General features: G+C 26.9%; 2 protein-coding genes across 8 annotated transcripts in view; one reads left to right on the top strand and one right to left on the bottom strand.

The window, feature by feature from the left end:
* Nucleotides 1-10,222: 10,222 nt before the first annotated feature.
* Nucleotides 10,223-21,320, bottom strand: part of LOC135928942 (protein cornichon homolog 4-like) — an 85,431-nt gene continuing 74,333 nt past the window's right edge. For 2 of the 4 annotated variants that reach the window (XM_065465396.1, XM_065465398.1), the window contains exons 5-6: nt 12,862-12,961; nt 10,223-10,357 (exon numbers count right to left, since the gene is read on the bottom strand). In XM_065465396.1, coding sequence (XP_065321468.1) covers nt 10,346-10,357; nt 12,862-12,961 — 112 coding nt within the window. In that variant the 3' untranslated portion in view covers nt 10,223-10,345. Of the gene's footprint in view, nt 10,358-12,581; nt 12,665-12,861; nt 12,962-21,320 lie in introns of those variants that run through there. The other 2 variants (XM_065465395.1, XM_065465399.1) reach the window with 2 other exon arrangements.
* Nucleotides 14,587-21,320, top strand: part of LOC135928399 (PDZ and LIM domain protein Zasp-like) — a 41,789-nt gene continuing 35,055 nt past the window's right edge. The window contains exons 1-3 of one of the 4 annotated variants that reach the window (XM_065464854.1): nt 14,587-14,607; nt 14,820-14,954; nt 18,838-18,989. In XM_065464854.1, coding sequence (XP_065320926.1) covers nt 14,844-14,954; nt 18,838-18,989 — 263 coding nt within the window. In that variant the 5' untranslated portion in view covers nt 14,587-14,607; nt 14,820-14,843. The other 3 variants (XM_065464852.1, XM_065464851.1, XM_065464855.1) reach the window with 3 other exon arrangements.

The raw sequence follows: 21,320 nt of genomic DNA, 5'->3' as shown, positions 1-21,320 counted from the left end.
GAGTACTGCAATTCTAGATAACGATATAAAATATATTAAGTAATTTAAAATATATTTATAATAATTATACATACTGTTCTAACTTCTATTCTTTCTAACACAAAAATTTTGAAAATGTCGAGTGGAGAATTGGAGAATTTTATAAAAAATATATTTTAGAGCGGAAAAATAAAATAAAAGAACTAGACATATTTTTCGAATAAATATTTAAAATTTATTTTAAAAATATAAAAATAATCAAATACTGTCTCTCAAAATTATTATTTATATATTAAAAACATTAAAATGCTAAAAAAAAAATTGTGGGAGAAATTAAAAAATTGTGGGAGCTTTTTGTGGGAGATTTCTAATTGTGGGAGTTTTGTGGGAGTGAGATGTATGTGGGTAAACTAAAAAATTGTGGGAGACTCCCACTGATGGGGGGAGACATGGCAACCCTGTATGTGAACAATAACGTGTTAATCATTATCCTAAAATATTTTTTAAAAATATTATGATTTGACCGAATGGCAAGCTCAAAACCGACCACCTACTAAATATTCGATCGACCAAATTTGGTATTAATATTATTTGGAAAATGATCACTTTTGGTTTATTTATCTATAAATACGTGTAAAACATTATCCTGAAAAATATTTTGAAAATATTATGATTTGGCCGAATGCCAAGCTCAAACCCCACCACTTAATAAATAATCTTAATTATAATAAATTTTTAATGTTCCAAAAAAAATTTCAATATTACAAAAAATTATTCCTCCCTCCACCTTCGTCGAGATTACCTAAATGTTTGTTATTTTTCAATTTTGTGAAAATTTAAAATTCTAAAAACTTTAAAAAAATTATATTTTGACATTTTCCTAAAGCTAAAATAAATGAAAAGTGAAAGTACGTAAAAAAATAATAAATAAATACATAATAATTTCAAATATTAGCCGGTATCACGTCAATTCGGAGCGAAAAATTCGGCCCACGACAATTCGGCGCAGAAATATCGGCGCGGCGTCAATTCGGCGCGTATCTAATACAGTTGCAATTTATTATATATTTATTAGTATAAAAAAAAGGATGATTAAATAGAAATGATTTTGAATGTTGGTCATATTAATTATTTCTTCGTATTTTTTTTTACAAAAATCTCAATTTTATTTACTAAATGTGTAATATCAATAAAAAAAATTAACAACCAATATTTATACCGATTTCCTTGCTGGACCAATTTACCACATTATAAGGTAGGGGAGACTGGGGTTAGTCGGACCGATTTTTACAAAATTTAGCTCCTGATTTTTTTAGATAATATAAAAAATAATATATGATTAGATACCTCCTAAAACTGTACTCTATAAAGGTACCTTATAAAAATTTTAAGAATATAATCCTTTTTTTTAAATTTTACTTTTTGAAAAAGTAAAAATAATATCCAAAAAGCCCCAATAGCGGGGTGAGGCAAATTCAAGGGGCTTCCTAAATCATTGGTTTTTTTAGCCATAATAAATTGAAATGCATTTTTATTTATTAATAATGATACGTATAGAATAATTTTATTGTTTTATTGTTAAAAATATCATAATACTTATAAATTGAAGCAAATTATATATAAAAATTGAAACTTAATTTAGGTTAATTTAATAAACATTTTGGACATAAAGGAGATATTATGATTTCTTAGCATAAATCCTAAATACCAATCATAAACAGCCATGAAATTGCCTTTGTGCGTTAATTCGTTTTTGATTATTTTATAATAGAAAAAATTAGTTAAACATAATATATATTTAAAATGATTAATAGAATTATTTTAAGGATTTTTAATAAATCTAAAAAATGAATCAGTCTTAATTTGAATTTTATTGGATCAACATTAGTGTTGTTAAACGTCCGATTTGGGTCGATTAAGATTTTAGCCATAATAACATGTAAGATTAGAGATAGAAACTTTTCTTACATTTAGCGCAAAATCTCGCTTACATAATATTGGCTACTAATCAAAATAGGGGAGACTGGGATTAGGTACCGGGGCTTGGCAAACCACTTAATCTCATCTTAAACACCAGAAGGTTAAAATTTTATCATAATATAGTTTTTATTATCTTTTGAAATAATTATTAAAAATTTTATTTAAGAAATAAAATATTGATGAAGTTTTTATAATTTGGGAAAGTTTTATGAGTATTTATTATATCCAGAAATTTAGAGTTAGCAGGGCTTGCTAAACCATACACGTCAATTATGGCAGTTAATAATGAAAAAAATACAAAATGTTTATTAAATTAACCAAAATTAAGTTTCAATTTTTATATATAACTTGCCTTAATTTACCCGCTATTGGGGCTTGTGGGACAAAATTGTTCTTTTACAAAAAGTAAAATTCAAAAAAAAATGATTATATTCTTAAAATTTTTTATAAGGAACCTTTATAGAGTATAGTTTTAGGTATCTAATCATATATTTTTTTATATTATCTAAATAACCAGGAGCTATAGCCAATTTTATAAAAATCGGTCCGACTAACCCCAGTCTCCCCTACCTTATAATGTGGTAAATTGGTCCAGCAAGGAAATCGGTATAAATATTGGTTGTTAATTTTTTTTTATTGATATTACACATTTAGTAAATAAAATTGAGATTTTTGTAAAAAAAAATACGAAGAAATAATTAATATGACCAACATTCAAAATCATTTCTATTTAATCATCCTTTTTTTATACTAATAAATTTATAATAAATTGCAACTGTATTAGATACGCGCCGAATTGACGTTGCGCTGAATTGACGTTACGCCGAATTGTCGCCGCGCCGAATTGACGTTGCGCCGAGTTGTCGCTGCGCTGAATTGACGATGCGCTGAATTGACGATGCGCCGAATTGACGCCGCGCCGAGTTTTCTGAGCCGAATTTTCCGCGCCGAATTGACGTGGAACCATATTAGCCGTTAAAATTTAAAATTATTATATAATAATAAATCATATTGTTTTTAAAATGTCTGATTTCCTGCCATATTTAATTTGGTAAGCTGAGGCTGTGCTAGGCCCTTCTAATTGTCTTTATTTAAACTATATATCTACAATTTTAAAGAAAAGACGATTGTTATAAACAATTATCAATATATTACAATTGTATGCAATTTGGTAAACTAAAATATGGCGGAGTTTACACTGTATATAAATCATAGCTTATTACAAAATGGTCGGAAATTTTTAAGGGTATCCCTGGTGAGTTAAAAAGGTTATTAATTCAAGTTTGATAAAAAGTAATTTTATAACCTTGTGTTGGCATTTATATGCATAGGACTTTATTTCTACTCACCCGAGGAGGGTATCCTTAAAAGTTTCCGACCCTAAGACAAGGGAAGTCTATCGACTCTACAATGCTTAGCAAATAGATCTATCGATCATATATAGGGGCTTATCGGCGCTTATAAAATTAAATATTTGGGTTTGGCGGACTATTATACCCCTATTTTGGTGTTTTATTTACAAAAATATGTGTACTATATCAATTTATGATTGCTATATAATGTATTAGTGACAAAGGCTATCAAGTATTAAAGAGTATGTTATTGCGGGGGAGGTAAGACACATTCCTCCAGGTCAGGGGAGCGTTCCTCATTGTCCAAGAGTTCGTCCGATCCGACCGTATTATTGCCTTCGGTTAGATTTAACGTTTCGTTAAACTAAAAATGAACTTTTCAATTAATATTACTATCAAATTTGATTGAATATTTATTAAGTGGTCGGTTTTGAGAACGGCATTCGGTAAAACATGATATTTTCAAAATATTTTTTAGGATAATGCTTAACACCTAAATATACACGTATAAACCAAAAATGAAGAATTTTCCCTGGATAACGCCAGCAATGCAGTATTTCGGTTTCAAATCGGTTATCTGTCAAATCACGATATCTTAAAAATATATTTTGGGATAATTTCTTGCAAGTATTTATAGATAAATAAACCAAAAATGATTATTTTCCAAATAATATTAATACCAAATTTGGTCGATCGAATATTTAGTAAGTAGTCGATTTTGAGCTCGCCATTCGGTCAAATTATAATATTTTTAAAAAATATTTTAGGATAATGATCAACACGTTATTGTTCACGTATAAACTGTTGAAAGCGAGGCTTTTGAGACCTAAAATTAAAAATAGAAAATAAATATATATATAAAAAAGAAATTAATAATAATTAGGAATGTTGAAAGTGAGACTTTTGAAACCTAAAAATATAAATAGAAAACAAATATATATATAAAAAAGAAATTAATAATAATTAGGAATCACGAAATCATGAAATCAATTTAATTCTTTATTCAAAATTATAACATTATCAAATTAACAAAATTATAAAAGTAAAAATAATAACAAAAGATTAATAAAAATAAAATACAAAAAAGTTAATAATTATAAAAGATCATCTCAAATGGTAAAAATTGGAGTTTTTATACTCTCTTCAATCTTCTTTATAAATAATATTCATAACTTAAATTATTTTCAGTTCTCACTATTCAAATATAATATTTTTATCAGGCGTTATAATAATAAATCCAAAAGAACTCTTTATGCAAATTAAATATAAAGTACAAATTTAACGAATATTACAACAACTCCCCACTTAAATTAGACCCAACATTCTGCGAATAATCAATCTTCTTTCGGTTTCGACTTTACTGACCTCATATATACACCATATCTATTCTTCTTCATCTTTGCTGTCTTCTAACGAAGGCTGACTCTTGTCTAGTATTCTTGGTTTCGAACGACCGTTTGTATTCAATCATCGCTTGAAATTTTTGAATTCTATCTTCTGTCGCTTGTCACCCTGGAAAACGATCAGCTTCTTATCTCTGTAGACGACTGACGAACTTGATAAACGCCTGTTTTCCACGATCCACGCTTGATGAACGATTATCGATGACATCCAGTTTATTTTTTAACTTTTGTTTTTGCTATGTCTTAATTTCTTTTTACAATTTATCGTAGATTGTTTTCTATCATCCTCTTGTAATCCACGATTAGCTCTTTATCTCGATAAACAATTGATTGGTCTGCGATAAACGATGGTTTTTACGAATTCTTGTTCCTATGATTGTCGATTTCCGTATCTTAGACTAAAGTCTCGGTAATAATGGGCTATTATTGGTCAGCGATTAACGATTGCAGCATAACGTCTTGACCATACTTTTTATCAATTCGCTTGTTTTCTACTTTCTCTTGTAATTGATTGGTTGTTGCCTCTAATTCTTGTAAGCGTATCCATCTTTTAGACTTTCGGGTCTTCTACGACAGTCTGCCTTTGCTGCGATATCGACTTTACCTTAAGGTTTCAGGTAATCACATCTAATCTACTACTACCTAAAATAATCTATTTAAATAACTTCTGAAATATTTTATCATTTTTTATATTTATTCTCAAATATAAACTACCTAATTCAAATATACTATAAAATATATAAATATACCAACTTCAACCTAATGTCTATATTTATCTCCTCTAATCTAATTCTGCCTTTAATAAATGACGTAAATTATACTAAATCTTAAATTTATAATACGTAGCAAAAATATATATAATAAATTATATATATATCAAATTCTATCACCCCTTTCCCCTTAATGGGCCTAGACCCATATTTTCATTGAAAAATTTACTTGTACTCATCCTTTAGCTATTGATCCTCATCTTCTTTTCAGCCATGTCTATACTAAATTTATATCTAAAAATCCTATTCTAAAATATATATCAAACTCTTTTCTTTAAAAAAAATTATCATTGTGTATTTATTTCCTCATGTACTCTTTTACACTCAAGTCTTTAAATAAAAACTGCTGAAATATATAAATCTCTTTTCATACATACGTTGTTGAGAAATCAATGACATCTATTCATCAAAGTTTTCATACTCACGTTTATGAACAACCCTTTAACTCTAATCACTATGGTTTTCACCCCACGTCTTTGAAGAACTTATGAAATCTAATCATTATAATTTTTCGCACAACCGTTGTTGAAAACTGATATGTATATTTCTAAAGCATGTTTTTCTTTCTGTTATTATTAGAATAATGTTGCATAATTGATCTCAAATCTTATTTATGATTCAAAAAAATAAAAATCCGATCTTTAATTGAGCTCGATTGCGGCATAAATTTTCTAATGACGAAAGCCGTTTCTCTTTATGAAGATTTTTGGTTAATCTACAACCTAATATACTACATTCACATTAATCCTTGAGGCTGTTTTATCTCTCGCAGCCCTTAAAATAAAAGTTAAACGTAAATCTTCAATAAGAATTTAATCAACTATTTCCTAACAATAAAGTTATATTCTAATCTTATTCACCGAATTTTTTAATTATTATATCTTAGCAAACTATTGGTTTAATATTAACTTTCGCAATTTATGTTTCTTTTTCATAGTTATTTCTAGTGATCAATTCCAATGGTTTTTAGTTTACCAGTAACTTCTAAATATAAAATTCCTAATTATCACCTTTAAATAACTAAACACAATTATATTTATCTACTATGAATGTTTGTCTTTAATTTTAGATTTTATATTCCTCATGAACCTAATCTTATCAAAATAATTTCTCTTTTTCAACCTACATTTTAAATATCATCTTGTCAAATTCATATTTTTCTTACCCCTTTTCCGTTTTGAATTTCTTTCTTTTGTATGGAGTTTGGTTGGCATTATACTGAAGATCTAAATCCCCTGGGTCTTTATTTTAGGCATTACTGTTGTAAGCAGCTAGTTTAAAACCTAAAAATATCCGGCACCAATGTTGAAAGCGAGGCTTTTGAGACCTAAAAATAAAAATAGAAAATAAATATATATATAAAAAAGAAATTAATAATAATTAGGAATGTTGAAAGTGGGACTTTTGAAACCTAAAAATATAAATAGAAAACAAATATATATATAAAAAAGAAATTAATAATAATTAGGAATCACGAAATCATGAAATCAATTTAATTCTTTATTCAAAATTATAACATTATCAAATTAACAAAATTATAAAAGTAAAAATAATAACAAAAGATTAATAAAAATAAAATACAAAAAAGTTAATAATTATAAAAGATCATCTCAAATGGTAAAAATTGGAGTTTTATACTCTTTTCAATCTTTTTTATAAATAATATTCATAACTTAAATTATTTTCAGTTCTCACTATTCAAATATAATATTTTTATCACGCGTTATAATAATAAATCCAAAAGAACACTTTATGCAAATTAAATATAAAGTACAAATTTAACGAATATTACAACATAAACCAAAAATGAAGAATTTTCCATGGATAACCAGCAATGCAGTATTTCGGTTTCAAATCGGTCATCGGTCAAATCACGATATTTTAAAAATATTTTTTGGGATAATGTTTAACACGTATATAAATAAATCAAAAATGAACATTTTCCAAATAATATTACTACAAATTTGGTCGATCGAATATTTAGTAAGTAATCGATTTTGAGCTCGCCATTCGGTCAAATCATAATATTTTCATAAAATTATTTAGGATAATGCTTAACACGTTGTTTATCACGTATAAACTAAAAATGAAGAATTTTCCATGGATAACGCCATCAATGCAGTATTTAGTCATTGGCCCGGTTTCAAATCGGTTATCTGTCAAATCACGATATTTTTAAAATATTATCTCGGATAATGATTTACACGTATTTATAGAAAAATAAACCAAAAATGATTATTTTCCAAATTATATTAATACCAAATTTGGTCGATCGAATATAAGTTGTCGGTTTTGAGCTCGGCATTCGGTCAAATCATAATATTTTCAAAATATTTTTTAGGCTAATGTTTAACATCTAAATATACACTTATAAACCAAAAATGAAGAGATTTTGATCAATAACGCCAGCAATATGTTCTTTACAAATTTTCTATTAATTTTCGATTCTAAAACTACTCATTAATTAAATGTCAAAGAAACCTATATTTTTAAAATTTTTTTTAGGTTTTTCACATGTATTTACACCCAAATATGAAAAAAGCGCTATCCAATAATTATTCTGGTTTCCTAAGAATATATTTTCATATTTATGTATTTAACGCCCTCTTATGGATATATATTTGTTAAATTTTGCAATTGAAAAATAAAATTTAAGTAAATATATTCTTTTTCAAATAATATTACGTTAAAATAGAATTATAAATTATTTGATATTTAAGCTCAATTTTTTACCCAAAAAAATTTGATTTATGTACACTAAAAAAATGTTTATGAAAATTATTTAAAAAAATATATTATATATTCAAATTTTGATTGATTATGATTAATTGCCTTTTAGCAATGTATTTTAGCAATGCAGTTTAGCTATGCAATATTTAGTCATACCGGGGCGTGAGGTTTTATTATTAAAAAATATATATTATTAGTTTCAAATAAATTTTTACATGCGGTAGTTTTTATATCAAATATTATTAGTGTAATTCCGGAGTCCTGATCTGCCTCTCGCCCATAAAGGTGTGGATGTGGCAGAATTTCAGATTAGCATTTAATATTGTGACATTAGTTTTAGTTTTAAATTGTACAATATATATAGGAATATTCAAAGGATTATAGCATTATTTTTCATTGTAATATTATTATATAAGTTGCCAATCAAAACTCTAAATCGTTGTGGACTGATTTAGGGGTCTGTATTGGGCGGAGTGTCGGCCCACCCGCCCATCTAAGTGGGTGGGCGGGTTAAGAAATTTAAACAATGGGCGGTCGGGTTAAAAAAAATTTAAATTCATTTAAGTAAATATTAATAAAAAATTGTCCTTATGAACTTTTTTAGATATTAAAAATTAGAATGTCCTTTTTTGGTATCATATAAAGTTTTTTCTTAAAATAAATAAACTTTTTTTGTATATTTAAAACTACTTTGGTGGAAACGACATGAAAGAGATGCCAAAGCTATCAATTAGCAAAAAATATATTGGCAATTCCTGCAACTAGTGTTTCTTCTGAACGAAGATTTATCATTGCTGAAGGTTTTTAGAGCAAAGAAGAATGTATTTGAATCCAGAAAATGTTGATTCATTATTATTTTTGTATTATAATTACATTTCATTATTTTATTTGATCAAATAAATCATATATAATTTAAATTGAATATTTTTTTATGCTTATATAGTAATTTCCCAAATTATAAAACTTTTTGTAAAGGTGTAATGCTAATTTTTTTTATTAGATGCTTAAAAAATTGAAAGATTGGCCTAATTAAATTTTATAATAGCAGGCTTGGGTTAAAAATTTTTCATAAATAATAGGTGGGTAAAAATTTTTTAACTAATGGGCGGGCGGACATGTAGGCTAGGATTTTAGACTAATTTGAAAACTATGGGCGGGATGAGCGGACGGGTTAAATTTTTTTTAAAACATTGGGTATGCAGACCTCTAGACTGTTTATTATTCATAATAATGTTTTCGCGTTATTAAATTATAAAAAAAAATATATATATCATTCTTGGGAATCGTGTGTTTTTTTTTGATAAATAAAATAAGAAATGAATTTGATATCCTAAAACATTGTCGTACTTGATTCAAAGGAATGTAAAAGAATTTGATATAATAAATAAAGAAGGTTTAAGAAAATATGGAGGTCGCTTTGATGAATTAATATTTACTAATGACAAAATTGATATTATTGATGAAAATTTAATTATTCGTAATACAACCAAACAAATAACTATAGTTGTTGATAAATCTATGGTTGACAGCCATGATATTGATATGTTTAAAGATTTAGATTATTTTTCAAAATTGTATATTGGGAATGTACCCAAATATAATTTAAAAAAAAATATTTATGATTAATAAAATAAAAACACCTAACCAAGCAGCTAAGTTTTTAGTATCACAATCTAAATTCTATAAGAAAGAGTCAAAAATTGGTATACAACCAACTTCAATATCCAGACGAAAATTCCCATCAACAACAAAAAAAGAATTGGTCATAAAATCAATTTTCACAAAAAAGACTTAGATCTTTATCATTTAATATAAAAAAAATTTACCCAATGCTACAAAACATTAATTAAAAATTATATTTTTTTTAAATATATATATTTCTTTATATAGATATGGTATGTTAATATTTATAACCAAAAATTTATCTTATTGTAATATTTTTAATATAAAATTTGAAAATAAAATTTATATATATATATTTATTTATCTATTTTTACGGCGAAATTTATTATGTAAGCTAAATTTTATTTTTATTATAAATCATATATATATAATAATAAATAGTTATACAATAACAATATTTAATTTTTTGTGTTGTTTGATGCTTGAGTTTAATGAAGGAGTCTTGGTCTTAATTGAATATCTAATTATTTTAGTTATAAATTTAAAGATTAATTATACCATTTAATATTTTTCTAAAGTTGGAAAAATGTAATTAAAAATTAATAATATGAATATAACAATTATAATCAATTCTAAGCTGCCTTAATGAATCTGTATTCTGAAAACGATGATTAGATTAGGATATAATTGTAATATAGCAAAGATTAATTGCATAATTATTTTCTTTGTTGGATGAAATATTGTGATACTGACGTTTCCATTTGAAAAGATCAATCTGAATAAATTGGTTGTTTTAATGCAGATATATTTTTTTAACAACATGATGAATATTAATTAAATAGTAAATATTTTATTCATTAAGTGTGTATCTTTTAGGTTTTAAAAAATGGCATACAATTCAAGCAATCTTTGTTTTTCGTTTATAGACAGATAAAAAACTTTCTGCTTCTTCTGGACTTGAGATATTTGATATTATGCTAACTAAATCTTTTTTTCTGGAAAGAAATAATTCCCCTACCAAAACCTAATAGAATATCTCTAATTTAGATATAATAATAATAAGTATAAAAATATTAAACATATAAATATGTAAATTTTCATTATATCAAAAATAGCTTAAATTTAAAAATTACTTTCATGAATTATCATGTATTTTTGATTTATTAAATGTGAATGTAGACAAAGAAAACTAAGTGGGATTGTTAAAATGCCTCCCGGCTTAACAATCTGCTACCCGGGTGTGGCTTAGCGGATCTCTTATTTCCGGCTAGAGAGTCCAGATCTTCCTTTGAGGGACCTCGGGACTCTCGGCGAAACTTTTAGATGGCGTAGGTGGGCTCGAGGTAGGGTTTTGATCACTGGTTGAGTTGAGGGTACCATAAGAGATTTGTTTCAATTCGGTGGTGCGGGATAACTGATTAATTGATATCACACTAGGTGATCTATCCCAAAGAGATTGTCTGTGGTCATAATTCCACCGAGTCTTCATATGCTTCTCCTTCCCTCAGACTTTCTACATCAAGGTGTCGGATATCCGGACAATAAAATCGTTGAGTTTTTGATATGGTTTTGACGTAGTACACAATGGGCCCTTGAAAGGTTGGGTATGTGGAGGTGTTGGCTCCCATATAAGGTCTCCTTTGTGTAAGTCAGCAGTTGTGGAAGAGCTTTTCCTGCAGGAGGTCTAACTGAAGTCGGATATCACGTCCTATATATAGTATCGCTGGTGTTTGAGTGGCAGGATTAGGAATGTTCCTATATGGTATTAGGAAGTTGGTTCGTTGCGTTTGAATTTCGGTTTCATATGAAAAGTTTGACTAGGAGGGAGATTTTTAGCTATATGAAATAGGAATTAATCAGTACTAACCAATGTAGTTTATATAGTGAACCAACTAGATCTATATGCACTCTTTCACCTACTTTGTGGGATAAAGACCATGGATGAAATGGAACCCTGGAAGTATTTTCCTTGATGGTCGTAAGTTTCGTGGAACGATAAATTCGTGGACGATTATAGCTCCGTTTGCTGACAATTCATTTCGATTTATATTTTCAAAATTCCAATGTGGTTATCATTGAGGGCCAACCGTCTCGGATGTAATGGTGATAATTTGGGATCCTGTAAAGTTAAGGATTCTATTTTGTTTCTGATAAATGGTATTGGGTTTGTATGCATTGATTGACTTCGTCATCTTGGGGTCTACTTCAAGGGTAACCGGAATAGGCGGCAAGTAATGTTGAAATTGAATCCTGATAAAATGAATCTCATAGTTATAACCTCGAGAATGTCATGGTGGGTTTAATAATTTGTTTTAATATATGGCTAGCAACGATTTGTAGTCGGTGTTTATGGCAAATTGTCTTCCTAAAAGGAAGGGCCTAAATCTTAAACCTTAAAGATTATGGCTAGGACTTCTTTCTCTACGGTGGAATAGTTTACTTTCGCTTTGGATAGTTCGCCATGCATAGGCTGTTGGCCCCTTGATTTCGTTATCCAATAGATGTGATAGAACCAAGTATAGGGATGTGAAGGCCCTGAAACCCCGTATTTTTGCTGAACCCAGCATTCCTGTGCATAGAACGACTCCTACTCTATATGCGGAAGCATCACATGATAGGGTGAGGGTAGTTTCTAATAATGATATAACTAATTTAGCTAAACAAATGGATACTTTTTTTCAAAGAATATTGCGCCAAATTTTGAAAAAACATGCGATATTATATGATCGGTACCACATTAAAACGCTGATTCAGAATGCATATTTAGTTGAAATTAAAAATTTCTGGAGGAAAGATCGTAATCAATTATCTTTACCAGCTTTAAAAGCTGAATTAATGATCAAACATATTTTTAATTATATATTTGTAAAGATTTAAGGAATATGTAACCTAAAATAAAACTAAACAAGAATCTTCCGAAAAATATGAATAAAGATATGTACTGATTTTTTAAATAATATCGCGATCTTACTTTGTTTTATTATTGCGTATTAGATATATTCATATAAATAAAAAAATAATTACCGGAGAAAAATTAATAATATTTGTTATAAATTCTTTTTTTGAATTATGGTTAAATTCTCCCGCTTTGCTTTGAATAAATCTGGCAACCCTGGTCTTGAACCTAAGTTATTTTTCATTAAAAATAAATAAAGTGATTTAAAAATATTATTCATTTTTATTTTTCTTTCAAATTATTGTTTATAGTGGCATATTGTTTACTTTTTTTTGTATAAAGGGGGTAGAGGGTAGTGTTAGTAAAAGCCCGATTTAGGTCGATTTTTCAAAAAGGCCCTATTAAGATTTTAGCTAAAATAATATTATGTAAGCATCGAGATTTTGCAAATAGATGTCCAAGCATTTCTGCCAGCTAAGTGCAAAACCATTAGGCTGACATAATGTTATTTTGGTTATATCTTGCTTGGGCCGTTTTTAAAATCGACCCGAATCGTGCTATTTAGAAACACTAGTAGAGGGAAGTGGTATTGTTTCAATAAAATTTAACCAAACCAAAAAGTGAGGCTTTTCAATAAAAAATCATATGGGAAAGCCCCCTCTCCCTTCCGTAAGAAATTTCAATTATTATTATTGTTATTTTGTTCTCGAAAATTATTAGCCGAAATTTAGGATTGTTTTAATATTAAAAAATTCTAAAAGTGTACCCTATAATACATAATTCCAAGAAGATTGTATAGGAAAGATTTCGAACCAGGTCTTAAGTAAAAAACCAATCTGATATTATTTTTTACGAACCGTAATTTTTAACCAAACTAATATTCTTTATCAGTTAAAAAATGCCCTGCCTTAGAAAAAGGAAATGCAAGGTTGAATTCTAAAAATATATCTTCGAATTCTTGGAAATATCTAAATTTGCGCCATCAACATTTTTTAAATTTCCTATATTTTATTAGTCGAAATTTTATTTTTGAAAAAACAAAGGTAGTGAATGATTGTATCTGCAAATAATTTACAATTTTTAAATTTCGGACAAAAAAAAATAACACTATTCATTTTTAAAAGAAATTTATTTATTTATTTTTCAATTACAAACATTTTACGTAACATAAACAATTATGTTAATTAAAAATTAAGATACGTTACTATATTTTGTAAGGAAAAATTTCGCTACCTCCATAAACGCTAAAAGAAAATCAAATTTAAAAGATCTTTTTTTAAAGTGAATTAATAATAATTAAACTCGAAATAAAATAATTTAAAAATATTGTTTACTTTTAATATTATCTGAAAAAACATGAGATGATGAAAATAATGAAAATTAAAACGTTAATAATTATCAAAAGAAAGAAAAAACAGATCCTGCTGATTCCCCTATATGGAATAGGAATTTAATAAAAGATGAAAAATGTGTTTTTTTTCTATCTGATTTTTTTGCGTTTCATAATAAAAATAACAATATTAATTTAATTTTATATAATAATAAAAAAAATATTGTTTATATTTATACTTTATTTTTATAAAATATAATTTCATTTAATTTACCATCCTGGAATTAAATTCACTTAATTCTCTTTTTTTACCCCAAAACCAAACAATTTATACTATTAAATTATTTACAAAAAAACAGTTGGCCCGCTAACTCAAAAAAAATAAATTACATAAGAGATAAATTTCATAATTAAAACATAATATTCTATTATTTATGCGTGCACGAAGTTGGAAAATATATATGAAGATTTAGTTCATTCCATTCCATCCTTTCTCCTTTAAATCATTTTATTTTCATTTTCTCTTGGTGGAAATTCTTGAACTGTATTGGATTTTATCCGTTTTTTTAAAATAGTTTATTTTTATTTTTTAATAACATATTGTCAAAGAAAATTAAAATATTTTAAACGGTAATAAATTTTATTTTTGCTTTATTTTCGTAATAAAATTTTTAAATTTAAATTATCGACGGAAAATAATAAAGATCTCAATTTTTTTTTATTAACCTCTTATCTATTCCTGAAAAACTTATTCAGTAAACAATAAATTTGTCGAATCCCATGGCAGGAGAATTATTAACTATACGGATGATCAGAAGTGGAGATTCTATTCCCTGGGGATTTAGACTTCAAGGCGGAGATGATTTTTCTATTCCGCTTTCTATACAAAAGGTATTATTATTTTTAGCATTTACTGCAAACAAATTTCTGATTTAATCTTATTCTGATCTTACCGATTTCTTCTACAATATTTTTTTTTTAGATAAGCTCTTCCTTGTTCCTTACGATTTAACAAAAAATATATAAATCCTATTATACCTTTTATACTATATTTCTTAAAATTAAATGAACTTAAAAAATTCGAAAAATGATAAGATAGTAGTTTATAAATTAATAAAAAATAACATTTAATTTTAATTTTTTTTACTGGTGAAGTGGTAAAATTTAAAAAAAAATGGTTTAAAATTTCTCATCTATTATCTGTTTTTTATTTAAAAAAATACATGAAATTCTTTTAAATTTGGCCCAGAGGTAAAAAGGTTCATTTGCCCTATGATGTTATAATTTAATTAAAATTTGATTAAAATTTATTTTAAAAAACAAATTGGTGCCATTATATATAAAAAAAATAATTCATTCAGGTGGGCCTAATATTATATTCTTTAGCAAGCCTGGGCCGTGGAGTTTTTGGAATTAATAATTTTTATAAATATTAAATGATTTTTTTAGTCTCACTTCCGAGCTCCCCTACTCTGTCTACAAAAATCCCTTTCTACAATTTTTTTGTTAAAATTTATAATATTTTACAAAGCTAAAATTCTTAAACTTCTATTTTCACAAAAAAAATCGGAACTTAAATGCTTTAGGCTGCATTCAAAGTGGAGACGGATCCGTTTTTTACATCCGTTCCGTCAAAAGTCAATCTCATTAAAAATGATATATATGTTCATAGTGCGTCCGTTCCTATACCTTTCGTCTTAAAACGGATCCGGCAAATTTTGAAGTCAAAACATTTTGACTTTTTGATCCGGCAAATTATATAAAGCGTTATAACGTTACGTTTAATTTTTTTAAAATGAAATCAATATATATATCATTTTTAATGAGATTGACTTTGACGGAACGGATGTAAAAACGGATCTATCTCCACTTTGAATGCAGCCTTAATTAGCACTATTTAAAGACAATTTAGTAATAATAGAGTGAAAGCAATAATTCGTCAGGGTTAAGTGATCATGATAATCATAATATAAAATCTTATTAACTTGATGATTAATAATCATTATTTCTATTTTTTTTTTTTAAATGTATAATATTTTAAAATATTTCTATAATTATAAGGTTTTTATATTTATAAATGGTAAACATGATTAATCTGAACCAAAACGAATATCAGTCAGATAAAAACATTTTTGGGTTGTATAAGTTTTTTACTTTATATTTATAGTAGGTATTATTGATAAATTTTATAAGTAAAATAAAATAGCATAGTCAATCTATGAACTTAGAATGATCTATATAAAAATTAATAGAGATACAGCTTTGTTTTTAATTTTTAGGTTGTTTGGGCTACACATTTATATTAAATATATTTGATTAAAAGCAATCTTTTATCTGCCACGCACAAAAATATGCCCACTTATCCCCGGGAACTCATACATGTTGGCACATATTTCTGGTCAAATCATCAGATTTTTCAAATTTAAAAATCGTCTCAGTAAATGATTTAAAATTGAGAGATTCCGAATCCCTATAGATGTTATATCCAGTGCTGTAGTCCTAAAATTTTAGGCTGGGCCACGCTATTACTTTAAAAATAGTAAGGACACTCTAAAATGGGTTAAAAATGGAGGCTATTTTTTGTTATTCCAAGAATTTGAGGCAAATATTTTTTTAATTTTTATTTCAAAAATAGTTTATTTCGAAGCATTTTATATAAAATTATATATAATTATATAAAATAGCTATATAAAAATTGAAATAAAAAAAATATATATATTCAATTAGGGATCTGCATCGGGCCTAATTTTTCAAGCCCGGCCCGGCCCGAAATTTTTTTAAATATAGAAATTAATTTTTATAATTACTCAAAATAAAAGACATATGTTATATGTCTTTTAGTTTCTATAAATAAAATCAAATATTTTTATTTTACATAAAAAATTCAATATAAAATTTAATTTAGATACATTTTAAAAAATTTCCAAGATCCGACCCGACCCGGCCCGAATTTTTTTAAAAAATATTAGTACGAGCCGGGCCTAACTTTGTAGATCTCTATATTCAATAAAAAAATTATGTAATTTTTTAGAATACATTTCATAATTATATAAAATAATTTATAATATATTGCATAAATCGGAATAGATAAAAAAAGCGCATGATTTCTTGATTGGTTATCGTTTGCACAATGCAGACCTGTGACTTGTCAGCCACTTATTAATATATGGAGAAGAATTGCATCTACTAAGAGTTGACTCCCGTTAAAGTTAATCTTCAATAAACTGAAAATTTGTTTTAATAAGACTTTCAAGCAAATTCGTCATAATGCCGGTTCCATCTGCGGCCTCGAAATGTCAATTATGGGTCATCTACCCGTTTAGCTATCGGTCTTGAACTGGCCGCAGCTTCGAATTGGATTAGGGATTTTTATCAAGTTCTTCCATGATTGATTCCTACTGACTTCTGACAGTGGTAATTTTCTGTTTCTATTCCTTCTTGGAACAATACTGAGTCTCATTAATATATTTTCTGTGTCACAGTTGGTTTCATAGAGGTCTATCCACTAGGAATCGAAAATCGTGGAAATCGGAAACCGTCCAGGGAAAAACCCTTTCCTGTTCGTAGCTGCAGTAAGTTCCAGGCCGGTAGCTGAGATTAAGGGTAGCGTTTCCAGGCCTACCTCACTGGGCAGGAAGAATTCAAGGGAAGCATCGACCTCACCAACATCTGCCTCAATTAAAATGGAAACAGATAGATGTCAATTGACTTGACATTTCAGAAGCCGCGGAAGGAACCAGAGAAGCGGTAGCTTTGGTCGCGGAAAACAGAGGCGGAAACGCCAGATGATTAGAAAATAATGAGGAATTGTCGAACACCGCCCATCTTCATAGGAGAAGATTTGGATGATTGTTTGAATTCGTATTTTCGAAAGCGGGGCTCAAGAATTTATTTGAGTACTTATCGATGATTTTGAGTTATAAAAACGGGTGGAGTTAATGTAAGTGTGAAATAAAATTGAATAAAAATTTTAATTATTAATAGTTAATTGTTTTATAAAATTATTTAAAAATTATCATATCACATTCATTAATTCCTGGATTAATTAGTCGACTAATCGATTAATTTGGTCACTCAGAGTCGATTTCGATTTACTCAAAACTCGACTTGAGTCGTGTTTTAGTTGAATAAATTTAGTTGTTAAACAACGCTAATAATTATAATCAAGAAATAACCGTTTTTGATTATTAAAAAAATGTCTATGCTCAATAAAAGAGGTACAAATTTTTATTTAAGCTATTCCCTTTGCCCTCCCTTTCTGAAGTCAATGCACAAGGGACCTATCATACAATTCGGAAGCAAAACTGTTAGATTTGAAGTTTTAAAAATGCAAATTGTATAAATATTTATGAGTTGTATCGAAATAACGAATATTATATATAAATTATAAGGTTTTCATAAATATCCACTATTTCATGTATAATAAATAAATTATGAAAAAGGTTTAATTATTAGTCGATTCATTAATTCACTTCCACACTGTATAATTATTATATATTTTTCATTTATTAGTATATAAAATGCAAAGATAATTATTTAATTTTTATTACCATTATCAATTGAAAGATAGATATCTTTCTTTCTTATTATCAAAAGTGTCAGTTTTCATTTTCTATCATGGCTATTTACACAAATTCATATAGATAATTCCATATATTATATATAATAATGATTTATTTAGTCCAAACACTTTAATCACATATTATAAAAGAGATAATATATTCATTTATATTTATGAATTCACATAATGTATATATATATATCTTTTAAATAGGTTATAAAAGGTTCAATAGCAGAGAAATCTGGTCTGTTTCCAGGTGATCAAATTTGCAAAATCATAGGGAAAAATGCGGATTTATTATCTCATAAACAAGCTCAAGATGCCATTATCGCCTCAAGAAATGACCTAGAAATAACTATACAAAGGTTTTATTTTTTTGAGATTAAATTTTTTTTTTCAAGATCATTTGAAAAAAGAGCTATAAAATATGATTATAAAATATAAAATGTCGTTAATGTGGTAGATAATATTTTTGTTTAGTGAGCGAATTATAGAGATTAAAAAGAAACAAAACGAATGAACTTATTATTTATATATTTTGTGATTGTATTTTATTATTTTATATAGTGGTTATATTTTTTTTAGGGCCGTAATATATTCATTATTTTTTTTGTACTTCGTGATTAAATTTTTTATGTCTTATATTTTACGAGTTTTCTAAAAATTATCCCAAACACAAACAAAATTAGTGTACATTTAAAATATCTCTGAGTTTTATAGCTCCACAAATCGGTAAACCCGGCCCCGAAACCCTATAAGTAAGTTTTGAAAAATTGGGACACGCTTGGGCCTAAAAAATAAATCAAATTTATCGCTTAAAAAAATATAATATACGTATTTTAGTCACGCAGTGGCCTTTTTCAATATCTTAGTGACATTTTTTCAATATGATAGTAATCTTTGCAAAACCTTATTTTTTTTCTAGAGGAGGGGAGGGTTTTTAATAATTTAAAAAAAAATTATTATGGGGTTTTTTTTCTGGGGAATTATTTTCCGTGATTCCTTTTTTAGTCACATATCCTAATTTTTTTTTAAAATTTTTGTGGATTTTTATTTTTGGAAAATGTTAAATAAATAATATATTAAGTTTTCTTATAGTTTTGAATATTTATCAATTTATTAAACAATAATAAATTTATCAACCTTATTAATTAAACAATTCTGATTTCCAGATTAATTTATCATTTTTAGAATAAACTTTAAATTTCAAGATTTTTTTTAAATATTACTTTTGGTTTTGCTGATAAAAGTTATAATGCCATAGGGTCACTACTTGTCTAAATTGGTCAGTTTTATTAATGCTCACTTCATAAGGGTTATTTAAGTGATTACATTATAAACTTTTTAGCTACTTCGCTATTTTTAATAAAAATTATGCAGTTATTTGGCCTTACCATTGTTCAAAATGGACCGGATTTATAAAATGCTCATACTCAAGGTTTTTAACTTTTTTTGCTAATAAAAATTATCAAAACCAAAATAAAAGATTATATAAATATTTTATATTTATTCTAAAGGTCGGCGTCAATCGGCCCCATAAAAAAATTTTACAAATTTATCCGGCCTAACCTTCGGGTTGGGCTCTGCCGACCTTTAATTTATACACAATTTTTAAAATACTATAATTTTATAAAAATTATAATTATACTGGATGAAAATATGATTATGTTTTATAATGCATTTTGCCTAATTAAATTAATTATCAAAGGGGAGCGCTCCTTTTTAGACAAAATTCGGAGCAGTGTTTAGCTCCCTGAAATGGTGAAAGCGAGAGCTATATCTCTTTGAAAGAGTAGGAACCGGAGATAGCTCCTTTAAAAAAAGGAATGTTAACAACTCTTAAAATCATTGTATTAAGTGTATACCTAATAATATAACTTTTAATTTTCAATGATTCATTGTTCATAAATGTTATATATTGTTTTAACAATCTTGTAAAAACTACAATTGATTTTAATGCTATATTAACTTTTTAGATTTCCCCTCACCTAATCTATCCTGTTTGAAATTTATACCGGATTATGATAATTTATTTTAACATTTTTTTTCATTCAATCAACTACTTAATCTTATCTGATTTATAAGTGCTAAAAGGAAAATAAGTACTTATTTAAAGTTAACATTACACTCACAATTCATTTTTAGTTTAAAAAAAATTATATATGAAATTTCTTACTACTTATTTTTTTATATATTCGAAAATTAAATACGCGTATTAATGAATTACATCTCAAGGCAGAGAATTGTACTCCTAAGCAATGACGATATGACCCTTTTACCCCCTCCTCTCTAAAATGAAATCCAAATCAAAACTATCCCCTCTTCCAATTTCAATGATCCCCCTTAGAAGTCTCTGGCACACATTCACACTTACTCTCTAGATAATTTACCATAGAGACCGGCTCAAATATGCCCGTGAATAATTATTTATTTTAGAAATATTTAAAATGAAAAATGGATTGTTATAATAAAAATGTAAGAACTAAAGCTAAAAATATAAAAAGTTCCACAAGAAACATGTTGAATAGTTAATACGAATTGAACCGAATATTCTTTTTTTAATTATTCATTTTTATAATGATAAAATTATAATATTTATGACTAAGAATAAATGCATCTTTACTAGTGATGTTAAAAGTTACTTTTGAAACATAAATAGTTACAGTTACTAGTTACATTGGCAAAAACATAACTAG

Source organism: Gordionus sp. m RMFG-2023, chromosome 4 (genome assembly GCF_954871325.1).
Source record: "Gordionus sp. m RMFG-2023 chromosome 4, tfGorSpeb1-WG-v2, whole genome shotgun sequence".
In the NCBI taxonomy this organism is placed as follows: Eukaryota; Metazoa; Nematomorpha; class Gordioida; order Chordodea; family Parachordodidae; genus Gordionus; species Gordionus sp. m RMFG-2023.
The sequence above is the reverse complement of the archived record's forward strand: the minus strand, read 5'-3'. Positions and strand labels throughout refer to the sequence as shown.